We start from the raw sequence: 21,839 nt of genomic DNA, 5'->3' as shown, positions 1-21,839 counted from the left end.
GGTATAACTGAAATGAGTAGCTGGGAAGAAATGTACAGAGAAGGCTGTCAAGAGTGGATATGAAGAGACTCCTGCAGATTACTCTAAGTCTTTTTTTATACTACTCATAGTAATCATATATGTATATACATATGTATTTTAGGAACACTTGGTTTCCCTCCACTTAGATAAAATAAACACAACAGTTTTAATATTCACTCCTGCTCTCCAAATTTTAATGGCAGATCTCTGCATACCTCATATAGGAGACTGCTGTTCTAGACACCTTTGCGCTTAGGTCCTTCAGTTATTCATCTCTCTTCCGCACCATCAGCCTTTTCCTCTTGTATCATTCTCATGATTATATTGACAAGCTGTATTGCATGCTAGCGTCTTCCACTACTAAAGGTGACCCTCGTCTAGCATTCCTCTTTATCAGTTGCTTTGTTTTTTCTGTTCCTGGTCATAGCAGAACCACTTAGAGACATCTGTACATGGCATCTCTACTTCTTCCTCTTTATCCTACTCTAATCTAACATCTATCCCCAGTACTTTGCTGACAGTGCCTTCGCATTGTCATCGATGATTTCCACATTGCCTATTCCAGTGGTAATTTCTGTCCTCATCTCTCTCGACCTCATCTCAGTAGGTACAACTGACCACATTCTTTTTGAACAAATCTTCTCTTATGGCTTCTGCTTTAAAACATTCTTCCAGTTTTTACTTGGTGTTGTGCTAAACCTTTTTCTACAACTCGGGTCCCTCTTGGGTATTTTGATTGTTTTCCTTGGTGATTAACCCATGATCAGCTGTGTGCTGATGGTTCCTGCACGAAGCTCCTGGGCCCACCTTCTCTTCTGAACTCCAGGTGTGAATATCCAGTTGCCCTTTGCTACTTCCATATGAAATACTGAGATTAATAGCTAAGTAGCTTAATGGTGACAACTCTGAAGTGAAGCTCTTCATTCCCCCCTATTCTTATCCCTACTATTTTTGTTTTGCCCCAGTCTCACTTATTTTAAAAAGAGTAATTGTTATTAAATCTACACATCTGGAAGTCATTCTTAACTTTGTTTCTGTTTTTCTTTTCCTTTTTTTGAAACAGGGTCTTGCTATGTAGTTCAGGCTGGTGTTGAATTTGCTGTATAGCTCAGGCTAGCCTTTAATTCACAGTGATCTTCCTGCCTCAGCCTCCTGTGTGCTGAGATTATAAGCTTGAGCCACCATGACTGGTTTTAACTTCTTTCTTTACCCCTCACATCCAACCGATAGCTTCATCTCCTAACTATAAAATACATATTTTATCTGTGCTTCTACCTTAATCCAGACTCAACATTTTTATCTTGGAGAGTGATAATAGCACCTAATAGGATTTTCTACATTTTTCATTTACCTGTTTCCACTTCATGCCTTGTATAATAACTAAAAGTGATTTTTTTTTTTTATGTTTTTTTGTACCGGAAATTGAACTCAGGACCTTGCACTTGCCAGGCTGGTGCTTCTGCCACTGAGCTAAATCCCCAGCCCTAAAAGTGATTTTTATAAAATATAAATCAAGCTATTCTTCTCCCCTTAAAATCCCTCAAGTACACCTAGCGATTTCGTATTTTGACTTTGGAGGCCGTGAGTGTTCTGGCCTCAGCCTTTCTCTTCATCCTCAGCACGCATGATGATCTGGCCTTTGGCTTGTATGCTTTAGTTAAACTGACCTTTGTTTTGGCCTTAAAACTGGCTGGTCTCTCTCCTCATTCAGTGCCTTCACATTTTTATTCTGTCTTCTGTATCCTTTTGAAGCTTGTCACATGGCTGGTTCCTTCTTTTTCTGAAGATCTCATCTTAAATGTCATCTCTGAAGGGATTCCCTTCTATCTTCATGGCAGATTTCCTGCTGGTTTGTTTCGGTTCTATTACTTGACACAATTTGAAATTGCCTTTCTTTCGTTATTGACTTGCTCTGGTAGAAGGTTATGTGAGAGCAAGAGATAGCTGTCTGCTATGCATAAAAATTGACCTTTTTTGCTTTGGTTTTGTTTCAGTGGCAGCTGAAATACCCTAAGCTGATTCTCCGAGAAGCAGGCAGTGTGTCTGAGGAGCTCCATAAGGAGGTTCAGGAAGCCTTTCTCACACTGCACAAGCATGGCTGCTTATTTCGGGACCTAGTGAGGATCCAAGGCAAAGATTTGCTCACTCCAGTGTCTCGCATCCTCATTGGGAATCCTGGATGCACATACAAGTATCTGAATACCAGGCTCTTTACTGTACCCTGGCCTGTTGAAGGTTCTAATGTAAGCTACACTGATCCCGAGATTGCTGCTGCTTGTCAAATCTTCCTTAAACTCAATGACTATCTGCAGACAGAAACCATTCAGGCTTTGGAAGAACTTGCTGTCAAAGAGAAGGCCAATGAAGATGCCGTGCCAGTGTGTATGACCGAATTTCCCAGAACTGGGATGGGGTCATCCTATGATGAAGTAGACATGAAGAGCAGGACAGCATACAACGTAACTTTGCTGAATTTCATGGATCCTAAGAAGATGTCATATTTAAAAGAGGAGCCTTACTTTGGTATGGGGAAAATGGCGGTGAGCTGGCACCATGATGAAAACCTGGTGGACAGGTCAGCGGTGGCGGTGTACAATTATAGCTGTGAAGGTACAGTCTGCTCGGGAGAAGCAGCCTTAATTGTAATATGACCAGAGTTGTTTAGAGTCTTTAAAAAAAATGTATATATATATATATATATATATATATATATATATGCACACACACACAATTATGTGTGTGTGTTTGTTGTATTTTTGAAATATGTTTCACTTGTATGTCTGCAGAATATACTTCTTTTTCATCTAGCTATGCTATCTGGCTCATTGTTACACTGCACTCAGAATATTTTTGCATGTAAGCACTACTGTCATTTTGTCTTTCCCTTGCCCAGGAGAGCAGCATCTTGGATTCATACAGCCAATTGCCTTTCTCTAAAGCTCAGAATAGTTGCACAGTTACTATAATTAACTTGCTGATCAAGGACCGAGAAAACAGGAATCTGTCAAATCTTTCCAGCTTTTCACAGGTGCACATTTCTTGTCTTGCCAAAATATTTTATTATGGTTGACATCACTATCTTGATGGGCATGATTTGTCAAGTGTGGACTTGTTTCTGGTTTCACATCATATTTACCACTGTCTTTGCTTACCAGAAGCAGTTGAGGTGACTTTTGTGAGCAGGCATTCCTCTCTTTACACAAAGCTCTGTAACTCCTGCCAGTTCTGCAGTTTTAGATGGCATAGGGTTGCTGTGGTAGGCTTGATCTTGCTTTTTCTGAAATCTGATTGCTTTAGAACAGAAATCACAGGCCATTCTTTAGTGGCCGACCCAAGTTTTCCTTTTTCTGTTGTTCAGTTTCTGGCATTTGCAGTGATGGCAAACCTTTTAGAGTTTTCAGTGATTCAGGAAGCCATGATCCATGATGCATGCATGCCATGGGTTCGTTGCCACAGGTTTGCTGTTACTGGTTTAGAGTCTTCAAAGTTACTCAGAACAGGATTACACACAGGTCCCTGGATATGTAAAAGCCAACATGGCCATCAGTTTCTTCTTCATCTGATTATTTGATAGAGGAATATTAAGATATAGTACTAACTTTTCTCTCTTTTATTTTTTATTGCATTTTTAAATTGTTACTTGTAGTTTTTTTTTTTAATTATTTAGTAAAGTGATTGTTTCAGGGAAGAGATTTTAGGGAAAAAGCCTCACAGTATCAATTTCTCAGTCTCAAAAATTTCCCCAGCATTACTGGTGTCCTTACTTTATATTTTCAGTTCAAAATAAGGCATTAGTTTTTTTTAAAATTAAGGCTATTGGGACATTTTAGATATGCATAATGATCATATTCATCATAAGGAATTTGTATCCATGCATGGTATATTTTCCTTCTTTCCTAATCCTGTCTCCTTCAACTCTTCTTTCCATTCTTATTTATGAAGCTTTTTTCCCATTTTTTAAAACTTTTTTTCCCCTTTTCTCTTCCTTCAGAGATTGGAAATTTTACCATATTCCTGGCCTCTCAAATACTAACACTGACCCAAGAAAATCTTTTGAAGGAATTCAGTGCTGACCTAATGGAAAGAACTGAGATCTTCTGATCTTTAAGAACCAGGGATTTAAGAACAACACATCCAAGGACTCTGACATGAAGGAACAATGGAGTTTGTTACTTTGTTTCTTATTGCCACAGCTTTCAGAAACTGTAGTAGTGGCATGTGATAGCACAAGCTGCCACAAAGGTGTCTTTGTGCTCCCATTTCTTCTCAGTTCTGCAGTTTAATAGTTCTGTTGTACTCCCTTCACATGAGTGATCAAGTTGATTTTGAAATTTAGAATATCTTTCAGAAAGGAATTAACATTTTTTAAGGATAGCTTATAATATAAACTATAGTTGTGAGTAGTTTGGACTGATAAAATACATAGATATAAATTATATCTGGATATAGAAATATTCATACTTACAGTCATCACCTAGAAGAGAGAACTACAGAATTCAGATCCTTAAGAGCAGTATAATTCCTTTATTCTCTTAACTCTCAAGATTCCTAAAACTCTTAATAATAATGATAGTACTGGGAGCTCCTGTTGTTTGAGCACCTACTGTATACAAGTCACTATTAAAAGCATTCTACATGCTAGCTCATTTTACCTTTTTCATAAGAATTGTATGAATGTAGTAGTGATAAAGAATAGTTGTGCTCTGCATAATGATATTTTGGTCAGTGAGGTACTGCTGAGGCCCTTTTCCCATCCTTGTCATTGTCCAGGAAGTTTATATTTGTAATCCCGTGGAATAGTTACTGGAATCCTAGTGAATTAATTCCAATCTACCACCTCCAGTGCAACCCACTGTGAGAATAAAGACAAGTACATTCTAATATTCAGTGATAAAGCTGCCTCATAACACATTTTTCAGAATATATGCTTGGTATTAAGTGATACGTGACTATACTGATATTCTCACAGATAGGGAAACTGAGGCATAGGAAGATAATTAATTTTTCATGGCTATACAGTTAGTAATTAGCAGCACTAGGATTTAAACCTAGACCTTCTGGTCTCCAAGTCTTAACATCCAAGCCTGTATACCTTATGAGAAGGTATTCCTTATCTCAGTGGTAGAAATTTCTTTGGGATTTTTTTTAAAATGTCCACTTCCATGAAAGCTTAAGGGGCTGTATGTCCTCCTTTAAAGTCCTAAGAAAAGTTTGGTTAGCTGTTTTACATAGTATTAGGTCAAAAGGTAAATCAAATGCACTCCTGGTTTTGAGAAAACGTGTGATTGTAGATTGTTGTGATTTTGATTATGAAATGGTGGACCTCTGGATCTGGAGGAGACTTTTGAAATCACCTGGATCTGGCTTCTGACAGGAGCAGGAAAGTAGCTTGCCCAAAGTTTTGTAGTTATTTTTTGTCAAGATCGGGATGTCAGTCACAAAGTGTTGCGTGCCACTGGAGAAGTTCACATCAAATGCATTGATAGTTTAGATTCAAAAGTGATTACCTTCTGCTGAAAATAAATTCAGTTGAAGCTTTAGATCTTTCAGGACTTTGCTCTCAATATTTTTTTCCCAGAGAAATCATCTCATAGATTTATAATGAGCCAATCATCTCCTTTTGGTTTATTTTCATGAATAAAGGTCATTGAGAAGTAATTTGTACAGGATATGTGTAATTATATACTAAATTCATTGGCTTTCACCTGAATTTCTAGTTAATAGATATTTCCACAAGGAGGATTGAAATGGTACAATTTTTAATCAGGAATGGCTTCAGGGAACCATATGTAAATAGGCAGAGTATTTGATTTTTCTATTCCAGCTTTGCTGGCAATTGCTTGTTACTCACAGGTGTAAAAAATGGATTTTAGTAGGGGAGGCATTAAAAACCCATTGTTTAATATGGTCCAGTACCTTGAAACACTTTCAAGAATTGGATACTTTCAGAAATGTCACTTAGACAATACCTATTAGTTACCACGTTTGTTTATTTGTATTGAAGGAAACATTTTCTATGATACTGAGTTAATTGTAGCAAAAGCGTTTAAAAATTTTTTTAACTAGTGCCATGTACTATGTATTTTCTCCATTATTTTCCAGTTTTTGCCTGAAGGGCAAAGGAAGCTTACAGAATGTATCTTGTTGAGTATGTTTTAGCTTAGAAAGTATGGACTTTGCAATTAATTTCCTGGAACTCTAGGATTTCTATTATGTCTCTGATGTGGGAAAAGTAAAATCTTTTTAAGGATAGAAATCTGTTCCTATAATTCTTGAGTATCTATTTAGAAATTAGTTTCCCTACATTCTTTGTTTATCATTGAGAGCCTGAAACCTAGCCTGTAATTGCAGCTTGGTTCCCTCCCCACCCCACCCCCACCCCGTTTCCCCCATCCCTGTCAGCATCACTGTCTCAAAGATCGTTTGACCTATGTTTGTTTTATTGTATCATGCCATGTCTTGACGGTTATTCTTAAAGTCACGTTTACTACTCAGTAGTAAGAAGTAGTGAGTTAGTCTCACAAGTTGTTTTCTTTTTTGCCCCCTATGAAATTATTTCTTCATTTAACAGTTCACATCTCTTATATGCTAAGCACTCTTAGAAGCTGAGCATGTAACAGTGAACAAAATATAGAAATCCTTGCCTTTACTGAATTTACATTTGAGTAAGAGGAGACAGAAAATTGAAAAGTAGGTTGTGTAACGAGTGTGAGGGACAGGCTTGCATCCTTATGTTGAGATGGCCTTTTTCAGAAGGTAGCATCTGAGCCAAGGCTGGACGGAATGAGTCAATTGGGAATTTGAACGGAGAACTGACTCATAAAGAACGTGGAGTTCAAATGGAACTTGATGGAATGTGACTTGGATGTTCCACAAGCAGTAAGTGTGGATGGAATCGAGTAAGACAAAGGGGAAAGAAGCAGCAGAAGTGAAGACAGGCGAGGATGTGGAGTGTAGTAGGTAGGATCTTGTGATACTACAGTACAAGGTCCTGGACTCATAGTTGGAGTGTGATTGGGAGCCATTGCAGAGTTTTGAGTAGAAGAGAAGCTATACTGCCGTCAGGAGAGTTGAAGAGGATGACACAATAATCCAGATAATTAGGAGAGGCCACATTAGGAGAGGCAGAGGTGGTGAGAAATGGTTAAGTACTGTCCCAGTTTTTCCCAAAAAAAGAAAAAAAAAAAAAAAAAAGGAAAGAAAGGAGAGAAAGAGACTTAGCAGAATTTCAGTACAAATGAGAAAGGAAGACCAGAAATATTACCTCACATTTGTCAAGAAAGGCTAAGCCAATAAGAATGGCTGAACTCTTTTCTTCTCTCAATGATAGCTTTATCCAGTATAACTAGATACACAGTAGACTGCATATCCATGACCCAGGAGTTTGCTTATTTCCCTTTGCTGTCCCTCGTTCCTGTTTTCAGTCAACCACTGATCTGCTCTCACTACTTACCATTTTTCTAAATTTTATGTATGAGTGAAGAATTATACATATGTACTGGTTATTTTGGGTTGGTTCCTTTCACTTAACATAATTATTTTGAGATTCATTGATACAGAAATGTGTACCAATAGTTTAATCTTCCTTTTTGCTCTTTATTGTTGTAAAGGAATGTAGTATTTGCTATCATAATCATTTAAGTGTGTAGTTCAGTAGCATTAGTGCATTAGAGTTATTCAACCATCACGACTGTGTATCTCCGGAATATTTTCATCATCTCATACTGAAATTCCATCCCCATTACATAGTGATTCCCATTCCTCTTCCTCATCTTCTTATGACCACTAATTCTACTTTTTGTCTCTCTGTATGTGACTACTTTAGTACCTAATATAAGTGAAATCACACATTTTTTTGTGTTTGGTTTATTTCACTGAATATATTATTCTCAAGGTCTGTCCATACCATATTGTAGAATTTCATTGTTTTTAAAGACTTAATAATACTCCATTGTATGTGTACACTATATTTTATCCACTAGCAATCAGTGTTTAGGCGTTTCTATCTTTGGTTATTGTGAATAATGCTTTGATTAAGTTATTAGACTGAGTCTTTGCTTTCGCTTGTTTTCTGTGTATTGTGTACATAGGTAGAATTACTGCATTAAATGATAATTCAGTATTGACCATTTCATGGGGGTCATACTTCTTTCCACAGCAGGCAGTCATTTCTAATCTTTCAGTCAGTGCTCTTGGGAGGTAATAAAATAGTCTTTTGAGCATTTTCTGTTGGCTTCATGATATGGTAGTTAAAAATTTACTTAATTTTTTTTCTCTGCCTGTTTGCCTACACATGCATACCCTTCTGATTTCCCTATATTCTCATTATCAATGTTTTATAATTTTGATTATATTAGCATTTAGCCTTTTTAGTTATCGTGTCCATGAAAATGCAGTTCAGAGATTATATTCATTTGTGGTCAGTTTACCTTTTCTTTGTAATGTGTAGTTTTTTCCTGTAATATTGACCTTAGTTTTTGTATGTCTGGATAGCTTTCTGTGTACTCACCACTAATTATATCCCAAGCTCTTTACTGGTCATTTAATTCTCCTGTCAGGAGCCTCAGAACCATCAGATATTTTGTCAGTGTCTTGTCTTGGAGGAATGTCTTCCAGTCTTCCTGTCTGTTCTAATCAGGACTCGTTGTCTTCTACATGTGGTACGTAGCTTTCCTATTTTGTGTCAGCTCTTCATCACAATCCAGAGGATTCTTTTCATTTATTTCTTTTATCTACTCTTCAGATTCTTGCACCCTAGGCATCTCTCTTTCCTTATTGGAAAAGTTATTAAGAGATAAATTTTTGTGATTCAAATGCCTTAAATTATCTTTATTGTACTTTGAAATTTGTATCAGTCAGCTTTTTGTTGCTGGGACAAAAAAGCTGAATACACAATTTAAAGGAAGAAAGATTTATCTTGGCTTACAATTTCAGAGATGTTAACGTGTTTGGCTGGCTCCCAAGCAGAAACATAATGGTGGACAAGCATGGAGAAGGAAAGCTACTCATCTGATAACAGCTAGGAAGCAGTGGGGGTTGGAAAAGAGCCAGAGAGAAGACATACCCTTCTAAGTCACTCCTCTAGTGACCCACTTCCTCCAGCCAGGCCCTGCCTCCTAATAGCACATTCAGCAATGAACTCATGTGAGTTAGCCCCTGCATCCAATTCCCTTCTGAAAACAGAGTTTGAGGGGAATGTATTTCATATTTAAATGCATAACAACATGTGCATAGACTTCATATATGGAAATGATGTTAGGAAATAATTTGCCTTCAGAATTTTGAGAACATTGCACTACTATCTTTGTCTTCTGTTCTTGTTGAGTGATCTATTTTTTTCTTCATTCTGTATGTTACCGTCTTGTGCATCATTTTCTAGTGTCTTGTGCATCATTTTCACAGTAGTATTTTTCATCTCATATGCTGCCATTTTTAGGCCTTTCAACCTAGAAACACATATCTTCAATTGTTGAATATTTTCTTAAGTTACTTTGTTAACTGTTTCATCCTTTCCAATTTTCTCCTCTCTTTGGAATTTATATGATTTGATTGTTGAACCTCTATTTTCTTATATTTTAAATCTTTTTAAATTTTTATCTCCTTTGTAAGATTTCCTTATCTTCCAACCTGTCTATTGACTTTTTAAAATGTTATTAACATAAATATCATAATGTATTTTGATGTATTGCCACTGAGTGAATATGTCTGTATATTTACCACCCAAATCAAGAAATAAAACATACACACATTCTAGAAATACTCTTTTCCTCCTAACTCTAAAGCTATAAATGATTTTATGCATGCTTGAATTAAGTCAGCAAGATTCTTTTTAAGGTTTTTTTTTTTTGGTACTGAGGATCAAACTCATGATCTCATGCTTGCCGGGCAGGCGCTTATGCCACTGAGCTAAACCCTTGGCTAAAATTTTTTTTTTTATTTTAAAGAGAATAGAACCCACCTAAACAAAACACCAATAAAGCCAATCAAAGCAAAGCAGTGAATATGGTGCAGAACTTCAAAATAGGATAATAGGAAATTAGCAATGACTTCCATAACGTGTCTTGCTAGCTTCACGGTAGTTGTCCATACCTTCACGCATATCAAAATCAAACAAAACAAAGGAGAATAAAATCAATCAAAACATAACATTGAAAACAAAACAGTAAGTCAGAACAAAACAAAACAGTGAGAACACTACTGCATGTTGCTTTCTTCAAATAGTTGCTCATTTTACCAGACACAGGGATAAAATAAAACAAGTAAAATGAAACAAAATATTGGATTTCAAAAACAAGACAGGAGGATATCCCCCACAGATGCTGTTCTCAAGAAGTATGTGCTATTGGGTAACAGTGTGGCCACTGTTCAAAACCTCTGGGTTTCTGCAACTGTAATCTCTGCAGTATTAGCATTCTTTTTATAGCAAGTAACACTGGAGCTAAACAGTCTTAATTTTAAATAGAAAGAAGTTATCTCCATGCTAAGACCCGAGATGTCATGGAACTTCAGGTAGGATTTGTTTCAGTAACATGTGCTTCACTTTTTGTCTTATCTCCTGGCCTCCAAATACCTGCCCGTACCCTTTGCATCCACAGTCATCCTTTTTCATAAGGATTGAGGAAGAGGAACACTGATTTGTGGATATGCACTTTGAACCCTGGATAACTCATTACTCAAAGCTAAATGAACAAATACTTACCTTTTGGTTAACCTAGTTTGGTTCTGGTCTTCTTTATGATTGTACAATATAAAAGTGTTCTATAAGTCTTCAAGACTCTCTCTGCATCTTCCTGAGGTTGCCCAGGAATTGTATCCTCTTTTGTTATAAACCAAGGTTTGGAGACTGTATTATGAGAAGTGTCTTGCTTTCTTTCCTTTTTTTTATATTTTACTTCCCGTAATGTCATGATTTTGAAGTTTAGTCAAGGGCCCCAAAGCAGTTTTTCTCTCCTTTTCTCACTTTCAATTTTCCCCTAAGTCCATGAAACATAATGTAATGAGGTTCTCCTATATATGTGAATATTTTTATCTTGAATTTTTTTCCCAAATGCTTAATGTGAAAGCTGACAGAGCCAGACAGCATGTTGAAGGCCTTTAGATTTTTCCGTAAAGCGTTCCCAGTATTTCACCCGAAATCCCGGAAAACTTATAATTAATTTTACAATTTATCTCTGTCAAGGGACTTCATTTTCCTGAATTGTCTGCTTCGAGGCACATGGGCACAGCTTCTTGTTATAGATTCTGAGCTGGGATTGATTAGGTTTTTTTCTGTTTTCAAACATTTCTAAATTCTCCATTTCTTCAGACTATTCAGTCTGCAGTGGCTAGGAAAGGTGTGTGCTCTGTGCTGGCAGCAGGCTTGACATCTTGTTCCTCCCAACTATCAAGGAAAGCACTTCTCAAGAATAGATCTCTGGCAGAGAGGCTTCTCCTTGGCTTAATTTTCTTTCTTATGAATATGGTTCTTCTGTAGTTTTTCTTAAAGGTTCTCTGGCTGATACAGTACCCATTTACCACTACTTTGAGGTCTTCTCCAGAAGAATAAAGTCTGCACAGAGAAGCTTGGAAATAGATCATTCTGGAAAAGAGGTCTGACCTATAAGAAAGTCTTCAGTGTCTATCACTAGCCCATGGCCTAAGTGCTACCTTTCTGACTTCTTTTCCTGCAAGTCCATGCGGTTCATATGATATTCCTGCAGCCCAGAACTGATGTGTTCTTACAGTTACACACACACACACACACACACACACACACACACACACATACACACACCCCTATGCCATTTCCCTTTGAGAATGTGCCTCCCCTGCCACTTTCCTCTATCCCCTCTGCCTCTCTCCAGTTTAAAACAAAAACAGAAACCAAAAAATCACAGCAAAAAACAGATCCCCATTCTAGGCACTAGGATGCCCTAGAGTTGCACTGGTTAGATAAGACAGCATTATCAAGTGGTCATGTGTAACTTTTGAATATTTTCTGTCTCAAGATCTGTGACATGGATAAGAAAAGACCTGCTACTATAGCCACCTCTAGATGGTAGGGGTCAAGGAAGTGGAGAAAATAATTACTTTAGTGGAAGTCCTAGAAGTATTCCCTTTTAGCCAAAAGGGAATAGAGACTAAAGAATGGATCCAATTTTTATTTTGTGGTGATCAGTGGATAGTTAGATCTGATGAAAATTAGTGATCTGTAATATTAATTGTGTATCTAGGGGCTGGGGATTTAGCTCAGCGGCATAAGTGCCTGCCTTGCAAGCAGGCAGTCATGAGTTCGATCCCTGGTACCAATAAAAAAGGAAAAAGACAAAAAAAAAATTTTGTATCTAGTATGGTACAGTTTTTGCAGTATATTTTATCTGATTAATACTGTAATCTCATTGTCATGCTGAGTCTTGTATTTTTGTTTACTGTATAACTGGTTGAATATAGCTCTAAAAATGTAAACAAATATTTGATGGCATTAATCTTTAATTAAATGGAATCATTTTTCTTAAAATACTAATTAGCATAAAAATTAAACTGCTAATTGTTTTGAGAAGTTTTGATATTTTAAACTGGACTTTCAAACAGCATTCTTTTGTATTTTTGTTACATCATTAGTCTTGTTTTCTTTCAACATTTTGGATAGTGCGAACTAGGAGTGTACGAAACACACTGAGACACTTTAAAATCTTTCCAATTTTGCTGAAGCTTAAAGGCAAGTAGGAACCCATTGCCTCTGCTTGTTTCCAAAATAACACGGGGCAAGAGTAATCAGTTGCAGTTGCTGTAGATAATTACAAGTTGACTTTGCTAAGAAAGTGAGCAACATTATACTTAAGCAATAAAATATTTATCAGACATACAACTTCTCCCTATGCAGCCCAAGGAGGGGACCCTCAACAAAACATCATTTTAATGAGAACATTTCAAAGGTGCTGGATTTATGATAGACATCAGGAAACACAGATTGCAATTGCTGTCTCTCGTTGTTGTTCAGGACTTTATTGGTGCCAGATTGAGAAAAGTGCCAGAATGAAAGTTAGACAGGAAAGTAGCCAAGCAACCTGTTGAGCTTATAAAGACTGCCACTTGTTAGTAGGTCCAAACTCAGGGGTGATAAAAGTGTTATTTTTTTAAAATTTAAAGTATTGTCTTTTTAAATTTAAAGATCATTTCTTTTTAAGGTTACTGTTGATTTGAATAAGACAGACACATATAAAAAACCTTGAAATATTTAATTGGTTTTCTTGTGCTATTTGTTACTCTCTGTCAGTAAGAACCATTGGAATGAGGCATTCTGAAAGCTTGGGATAGCACAAATAGAAACATGATTTCTCATATCATATCACTATTCTTTTGCTTACTGATATGGATATTAACTAATGTAACATTAATTTATTATGTTTTATGCTATTAGTCATGTTACATTAGATATTAGTCATTTTACATCATTATTATTTTGTATTGTCTCAGCTTCTTCATTAATATGTATGGTAAACATCTCTATTAAATGGCAAGTATCAAGACTTCAGAGAAAAAATTGGCAACTGTTTTCTGTTAAGCATTGGATAATAAATCCTTTGGGCTTTGTAGGTCTTCCAGTTCATGTTTTAGGCACTCAACGTTGCTATTATTTATGAAAGAACTCAGGGAGAGTATGGAACTGAATGAGCAAGACTCTGTCTGGTTAAACTTTATTTACTAAAGCAGGTCATGGTCCTGATTTGCAACTGTGTGGGCCTGTGTTCCAACTGTAACATCAAGGTTTACAGACTGCTGCAGAGTCCATGTAGGTACCACAGTAAAGTGACTAGCAGAGGCAAAATGCCATGTTACAGGTGCAGTCACTTCTAACCTATAGCCACTGTGGCTGACTCAGGGATGTCAGATCTTATATTTCAAGAACAGCTGGGAATTTGGATTTTGTAAAGTAGTTGTTCAGGTTACAAGATTTAGGTGTAAAAAAATGATCAAACAAACAATGAAAGCACAAACTGTTCTTCATGATGAACTAACAGATTAAGAGTATAGTTATCTATCATACACACGCGTGCACACACACACACACACACACGTGTATACCTATACACATACAATCTTTTCCCTTCTTCATTTTCTCCTTTTCCCTATCCCAATTGTTCTTTCATTTTGAGCACTTTCTTTCCCTTTTATTATCCCAATATCTATTGTACATTTTGGATCTTATTACTCTTTCAGTTTTTTTTTACACTAGGGAGACAATACAGTATTTACAAATGTGCACCCATGTTTATAATAGCACAATTTTGATAGCTAAATCTTGGAAACAATGCAAATGCCTGTCAACCAAGGAATGGATAACAAAGATCTGGTGTTTTTATACAATGGAATATTACTCAGCTATCGAAAAGGATAATCTTGAGGCTTTTATAGGTAAATGGAGGCAACTTTGAGATCATATTCATAAGTGAAATAAATTAAACTTACATTTATAAATATCATAGTCTCCCTAATGAATTTTTGTTTCAAAGTGCTTTTATTAGTTGCCAACTTATTTAGATTTGTTAAAGTAATATAGTACAGGTGATGCTACATGCCTTTGTGAGTTCTTTTCTGTTTCATAAGCTGTAGTTTAGTGAATTCTGGTATTTTCAAGTGTGAGTATGTATTTTGTTTAAAAGAGAAATGCCTGTAGAATGCCATCAGACATGGAGAGCAGCTGTCTAGTGCCACTAACCCTCCCTGTACTCTGACACATGAGTACTTGATTATCACTTTTCTTCCTAAGCCTGGAGAACGTTTTAGAATTCTTCCCTACCAGGGCTCAAACAGGCCACAACAAATCAGCCATGTCCCCAGTTATGTAAAATATTTATCATCCCTGTTCAAGAGGATTCTTTAAAATGTTTTGGGGATTAATTAAAGATATGACTTTGAACTTGTTGTTGCATGATGTTATTCTTAAGTCTACTAAAAGATACTTTTAATCGAAAAAGTAATTGTGAGAAGATATATTAGAAGAACAAAGTAGAAAAAGGATATAATTTTGTTAATATGCCTGTATTAGGTTTTAGATTATAAGTTTAGAGAATTGAAGAATATTTAAAGTTGGATGTGTTCTTAATGATCATCTAGTAGCATTTCTTTCTTGCAGAGATCATACACTTGGATTTTTTGGTCTTTTTTTATTATATGTCACAGTGAAAGTAATGTGAATGAATAGTCTTAATGGGAAAGTTCTTTTTTTCCCCTTTTTTATTTTAAAGGGAATTTTCCCCTTTTTTATTTTATCTTATTTGCTTTTGACCATTGTATATGGTTATTGTAAAGTAAGATATTCAGAATTTAGTGATTCTGTGCATACGCATGTGCTATGTGGAATGCATATGTCTTGGATCCTTTATGTGGTGTGTACATGATACAGCTCAAGTAAAACATGCTTTATTGTTCATTTGGATTCCATTCAACTTTGCATCTTTTGCCCTCATTATTTCTACTCTTTTCTTGTCTAAATCTTTTTTTTTTTTTTTTGGTGGGAATCGAACTCACAACTTTGCACTTGACAGGCAGGCACATATGCTGCTGAGCTAAATATCTGGCCTTGCCTCTCTAAACTTACTGTCTTAAATTGTCGCCTTTTCTAATTTAAATAAAATTGAAAAAAAAAATAAACTTCAATCTTTATATGAGAGAACACTGAAGGGAACAGGATTCTTTAGGGGGATGTGTGTGGGGATCTTTCCTTTCCAATGAAGTTTATAATGTAGACCAGTGAGTTTAGGACCTAGAAGAGTGAGTGGTGGCATGCAGCCTGCGGTGGGGCATTCCTATCAGTGAAAACATCACTGACACACCCTGACCCCCTCAGTGTGATAAAGCTCTAGTTAATGATATGAGCTTGTGGTGATCTAGTCTTCCAGTACGCTGGGTACTGCATAGGGTGTGTATGTGTGTTTCTCACCAGTACTCCTATTAAAAACAAAGCCGAGTTGTTTGGCAAGCTGATGAACTAGAGAATTTGGGAAGGAATATTACAGTTCAGAATGGTTCCTTGAAGGACAGCTCTTACTAATAGGCATTCATTAATTTCTAACTTAACTAAAGAGTAAAAGGTATATTTAATTTGCTTTTGTTCTATTTTCTTCTTATGCTAAAGATTTGAGCTCCTTTGTTTCTTGTACAATATGTTAAAATGTTAATAAATCTATCCTAGCCTGAAAAAAAAAATTGTCTCCTTTTCTAGGAGAGCTTTCTTTTCCCTAATCCTTGTTAGCATTGAGGGTCGTGCTAGGTTAGCATTGTTATGATTTATTAAGTTCTTTGATTTTACTTGAGGTAGTTTTACTTTTTCGTTTCCAAATTAACATTCTCTTTCCCTGCTGTTGAGCTTGGTACAGACTGTGAATAGTGTGAGCTGAAACAATATTTTGTTTAAGCAAGCAGTTTGGTACAGGTGTTCATCGAGTACCTTCTCTGTGCCAGTTACTAGAGCTTTAAATGTGGATGAAACGGAAAAACGGACCTTGACCTGTTAAGACTATAGTGTAGTAGAGCACTTTAAAGTCTGGTGGAATTTAAATTTAAAACGTCTCCTTTAATAGTAACCAGCGAGATCATTGCAGTTCCACTAGGAGGAATGCTGCACTGTTCTGCATTTCAGTCAGATAGATCCCAAGTGCCTGGTACACTGCTTAATATATAGAAAGGTGCTCCGTAACTATTTAAGAATTTTAAATAAAATCTTTTTATGTCAGGATAGTCTTGCGGGTCTGTGAGCGTACTTGAAGTGCAGTGTATACCTTCTACTTCCTTGGTGTGCTTTTCTGCTCTTGCGTCCTCCAAATCCTTGCTCATTGCCATTTTGTATCTTCCACAAATAGGAATTTGGGTATACTTTTCTAAAAGTGGAATTCTTTATAAAGGTCAAAGGGTTTATGCATTTGTAGTTTTGATTGGGAGTGATAATGACAAATTGGCCTTCAGAGAATTAGAGTGTCATTTGCTATACTCTTACTAATGCTATATTTTTTCTAGATATTTGTAAAACCACACAAAAACAAATGCCTTTTCTGATTTCATAGGTGAAAAGTATCTCTTGTGATTTTAATTTGTACTTCTTCTATGTGAATAAATTGAAGCATACTAATGAGCTCGTTTTTTTTTTTTTTTTTTTCTTTCTTCGGGCCATAGCAGAAATGTTGGGGATCAACCCAGACCTAGCAGTTTCTAGGCACGCTTTCTGGCACTTTGCTGCACCCCAGTCCCTAGTTCTGTTTTCTTTTATGTGTTCTATCTTTATAACATTTGTGCAGTATTCTCTTGGGCTATTGATCCTAACATATTGATGTATAAGAGCTCTTTATATAGTAAGACAAACATTCCTTCTTGTATTTCATTGTGGACCCGCCTTATCTTTTACTTTGGTTTTTGCAGTTTTAGTTACCTGCGGTGAACTACAGTCTGAAACTATTAAATGGAAAATTCCAGAAATGAATAATTCATAAGTTTTAAATTTCATGATCCCTTTCTGAGTAGTGTGAGGAAATCTCATGGCATTCTACTTCTTCCCACCAGGGATGTAAGTTGTCCCTTTGTCCAGCATATCCGTGCTACGTGTGCTACCTGCTCTTTAGTCACTTGGTAGCACTGTTAGTTATCAGATCAGCGTTGTCATATTGCAGCGCTTGTGTTAAAATAATCTGTATTTTACTTAATAGCTCCAAAGTGCAGAAGTAGTGACGTTGGTAATTTGGATGTGCTGAATAGGTATAAAGCACTTTAAGTGAAAGGATGAATGATGAGATAAAATTTAAAGATACTATTTTATTTTTATGAGTTATTTTTGGTTTCTTACTATGATTAATTTAAAATTAAATTGTATCATAAGTACATAGGTGTATAAAGAAACAATATATATAGGATTTCCTTAGTTTCTGGTATTTACTGGAAGTCCTGGCATGTATTCCCCAATGTTTAGGATGGAAAGGGGCACTGTACCATAGAGTCAAGTTGTTTAGTTGCTAACACTGCTCACTCACCTAAAACACAATCTTGTTGGTCTGTATTTATTTTTTTTAATTCTTATTTTTTTGGTACTGGGGGTCGAACTGATGATCTCATGCTTGCCAAGCAGGTACTTAGGCCGCTGAGCTAAATCCACTGGCCATTGGTCTTTATTTTGATTAAGTCAAACTTACTGGTAAATTTGGGAAATCATGATGCTGCATCTTCTTTTCCAAGAGTATAGTTATATTTTTACACCTTTTATCACCTTTTTGGCCCTACAATATTGCTGTAAACATTTTTTATACATTGTTTGTTTATATATTTAGACGTCATTTATTATTGTGATTTAATTTTGCAACTAGCATCTTAAAATTTTCTCATTGAATGGAGTATATTTGCATCATTGACTTGGAGATAAATACTAATATCATCTGCAATTTTATTTTATTTAAGCGTTTCTGTATCTCTTATTTTCTGTAAGTTGGGCCACTCTGTTAGGCATCTCCTGAGGGTACCATTGGGTTGACTGTTCTTTCCAGAGTTAGGATAAAGCATTGTGGTGCCACAACTTTTTCTAATTCTTAACTATGGGAATGTTTCTAACATTTTCCTATTAAAAAATGATGATGCCTTTGGGATTGAGATGAGTCTGTGTTTTATGTGGAGAACATATTCATCTATTTCTATCTTGCAATGTATTTTTTTTTTTTCTTATCGGTACCAGGGATCGGTACCACGACTCTGTGCTTGCGAGGCAGGCACTTATGCTGCTGAGCTAAATCCCCAGCCCCCATCTATTTCTATTTTGTTGACGTTTTTCTCATGAAAGGATGATATATTTTGTCAATTATTTTTATGTCTCTAGAGTTATGACTCATAGCGTGTTAATTTTGTTTTGCTCTATTAATATGATGAATTTAGATATTGAGCTTATATTCTCACAATAAGTTTAACTTGGTCATAGACTGTGGTTTTAATATGTAGCTGCATTTGGATTCTGATGTTCAGATGTAACATTGGTTTGTATATGTGTTTGTTTTCTTTTTGAGTTTTGATGCTTATTTTCACAAAAAGAATTTGGAAATTACTATGCTATTAAAAAATTTAAAGTACATTGAAAATGTCCATTTTTTTGATTGTTTACTAGTGAATTCCTTGAAACTCTGTGCCTACATTTTTCTGTGACAGAATTCTTTGACAACTTCTCCTGTACTCTCTGTGCTCTGTCTCGCTCTTCTACTTCTTTCAAAATTGCTTTTGGTAATATCATCTTTAAAATCTCTGCATTTTATTCAGGATGTCTAATTTATTTATTTACAATGGATCAAAATAATTTTTTATCTTCCTTGATATCAATGGTTATTTCATTTTATTTAATGTTTTTTGATGAGAATATAGATGGCATGTTAAAAATATTTCATCTTTCAAAAAACCTACATAAAAGTTGGAAATATTTCTCTTAATATCCATACTTTACTAACATATCAATCATTTCTAAGAAAACAGTTTTCATTCTCAGATGTTTAATTTACACATTCTCTTTCTGATCACCTTTCTCTCTTTTGACAGACTCTGAAGAAGAGAGTGAGGAGTCTCATTTTGAAGGCAGAGATCCAGATACCTGGCATGTTGGTGTTAAGATCTCCTGGGACATAGAGACGCCTGGCTTGGCAATACCCCTTCAGCAAGGAGACTGCTATTTTATGCTTGGTAATCTCAGGAAGATAAAAATTAATCCTCTCATATCTGTATTTAAATTATTGAGTACATAGTTTTAATACATTTTTCGAAATAAGTGTTTTGAGTATTTTGTATTAATAATGGGTCATTTATATGAAAACAGATAACTAGTTACTTTTTTTTAACGATACTAAATTTTATGATACTTACTAAATATTAAAAAGTTGCTTTTCTGTATTCTAAATATTTAGTGCATTTGGAGTTCCCAAATATACTAAATTGTTTTCATGATTCTTCATCAGAACTACTAAGTCATCCAGCTAATCATTGTAACTTTGAACATTTCCCTTTCTGTATGTCTTTGTATTGAGAACATTTTTTCTAGATGTTCACCCCGACCCCCAATCAGCCACTTTGGCAGTAACGGGGATTTATCAGGGCCAGGGTCTTGCTATAATGCTTGGGGTGGCCTCAACTTCCTTAGCCTCCTATAGCTACTGGTGAGGTTAGTTTCCTGTCACAAACATTGGCCTGAGGACAGAATCTTTCTATTTGTCCTTTTTGTTTGGGAAACAGTGTTTCAATTGTGATTAGTTTTGCTGAAGCTATGGAGGGTAGGGGCTTTACTTGTGTTTTTCTGCACTATAAAGTTTTTGTTTTTCAGTGACATAAGCACCTGCCTTGCAAAGCAGACAGTCGTGAGTTCTATCCCTGGTACCGATAAAAAGGAAAAAGAAAAAAAAAGTTTTTGTTTCATTTTGGGACTATATGTTTCCTAGTGCAGTGTCAAGTGGCAAACTTTTTGCTCACAAGGATCCTTAGGGTTTATTCCCTCCTTTAGCCCCAGTGTGTGATTATCCAAGGTTTGTCTCATTTGAGTCTGTCTGGGGAAATGTTGGTTTTGGAGCCAGGAAGAAGCAGGACTTAACCCAACCCAGTATTTATGATAAGTACTAATTCCTAGTTAATTTGTATATTCCTCTGTATTTGTATAGTCCTCTGTATTCTGAGTACTAAATAAGGTCCTGAGGGGATATTGAAGGTATGTAAATCTTAGTCCTTTCTTTGAAGGAATTTAGAGTATGCAAAGCTCTTTGACATTTTCCAGTTTCTAGTTCTTTGCACATCAGTTTCAAGATTCTTAACTATATCCACCTGCTACCTGTACTTTTTTTCTATGCTGTTTCCAAATAAACTTTCTCTTTTTTCTTTCACTGATATAAATATATTTATTTACTTATACATTTATTGTGACGGAGATTAAACTCAGGGCTGTATACTTGCTAGGTAAGTGCTCTACCTCTTAACTACAAGCACAGCTCATTTTATTTATTTTTAAATTTTGAGACAGGATCTAACTAAGTTGCTCAGGCTGGCCTTGAACTTAGGATCCTCTTGTGTCAGCCTCCTGATTAACTGATGTTTGATACATGTGCCATTCATGGTTGGGACATATTTATTTTAAAAGGAGATTTATATCACTTGGGCATAGCTGAAAAGGTTTTTAGAGATATAAACATAGAAAAATTAAAACAGTATTAAGTTCCTGTTCCACCGCGAATGTAGCCATGTAATGGCTACACTGTTACTTTTATTTGCTGGTAATCTTTGTCTTTATTTAAAAAAAGAGAGATTAGTAACTATTAGAGAACTGTTAACTGTGTAATGATACCAGTCTGAGACTTTCTTCTTAATGTCTGCAGGAGGATTTGAAGGTGATTATGTAGAGACTCGTTCACACAGTGATGTAATGATACTTAATGCTGTGTCCCTTTACCTCTTAAATTCTTCTCATGGGGTGATGGTTCCTACTTCGTTGAACACTGATCTTAATCTGTTGCTTTCATTTGCATGTTGCATCAGCGTGCAGATGATTTACATAAGGAAGCTTAGTCCCTAAATAGTCTTCTAAGGGAGATGGCAGAGAGTATTTTTTTCTTACGTAATTTTCCCAAGGTCACTCCATTAGTATGAAACAGAGCAGGCACAGGAGTATACGTGCAGGCTCCCTGTACAATGCTGTTTCCACTCTAAATGGAACCATTTCAGATGGATCCCAGATACACTGACCTTTCTCTCTGGAATGGTCTTAGCCTTGAGATCATTCTCTTCCCCTCTCTCTTCTCTTAGACCTCAAGAACTGAATTTTCTGAAGTGTCTACCTCATTGTT

The 21,839-nt window shown here is 36.0% G+C and overlaps 1 protein-coding gene across 8 annotated transcripts in view; it reads left to right on the top strand.

Moving 5' to 3' along the window:
• Fto (FTO alpha-ketoglutarate dependent dioxygenase) overlaps positions 1–21,839 on the top strand; it is a 420,563-nt gene that overhangs the window by 138,945 nt on the left and 259,779 nt on the right. For all 8 annotated transcript variants that reach the window (XR_010046924.1, XM_013141485.3, XM_063247098.1 and 5 more), the window contains 2 exons: positions 2,016–2,631; positions 19,558–19,698. Coding sequence is in view for 7 of the 8 variants with exons in the window: in XM_013141485.3 (XP_012996939.1) it covers positions 2,016–2,631; positions 19,558–19,698 (757 nt within the window). In the remaining variant the exon portion in view is untranslated. The remainder of the gene's footprint in view (positions 1–2,015; positions 2,632–19,557; positions 19,699–21,839) is intronic.

This window comes from Cavia porcellus, unplaced genomic scaffold (assembly GCF_034190915.1).
Source record: "Cavia porcellus strain 051 isolate PalLab524CR breed Dunkin Hartley unplaced genomic scaffold, mCavPor4.1 scaffold_4, whole genome shotgun sequence".
Taxonomy (NCBI): domain Eukaryota; kingdom Metazoa; phylum Chordata; class Mammalia; order Rodentia; family Caviidae; genus Cavia; species Cavia porcellus.
This window is presented reverse-complemented; position numbering and strand designations above follow the sequence as displayed.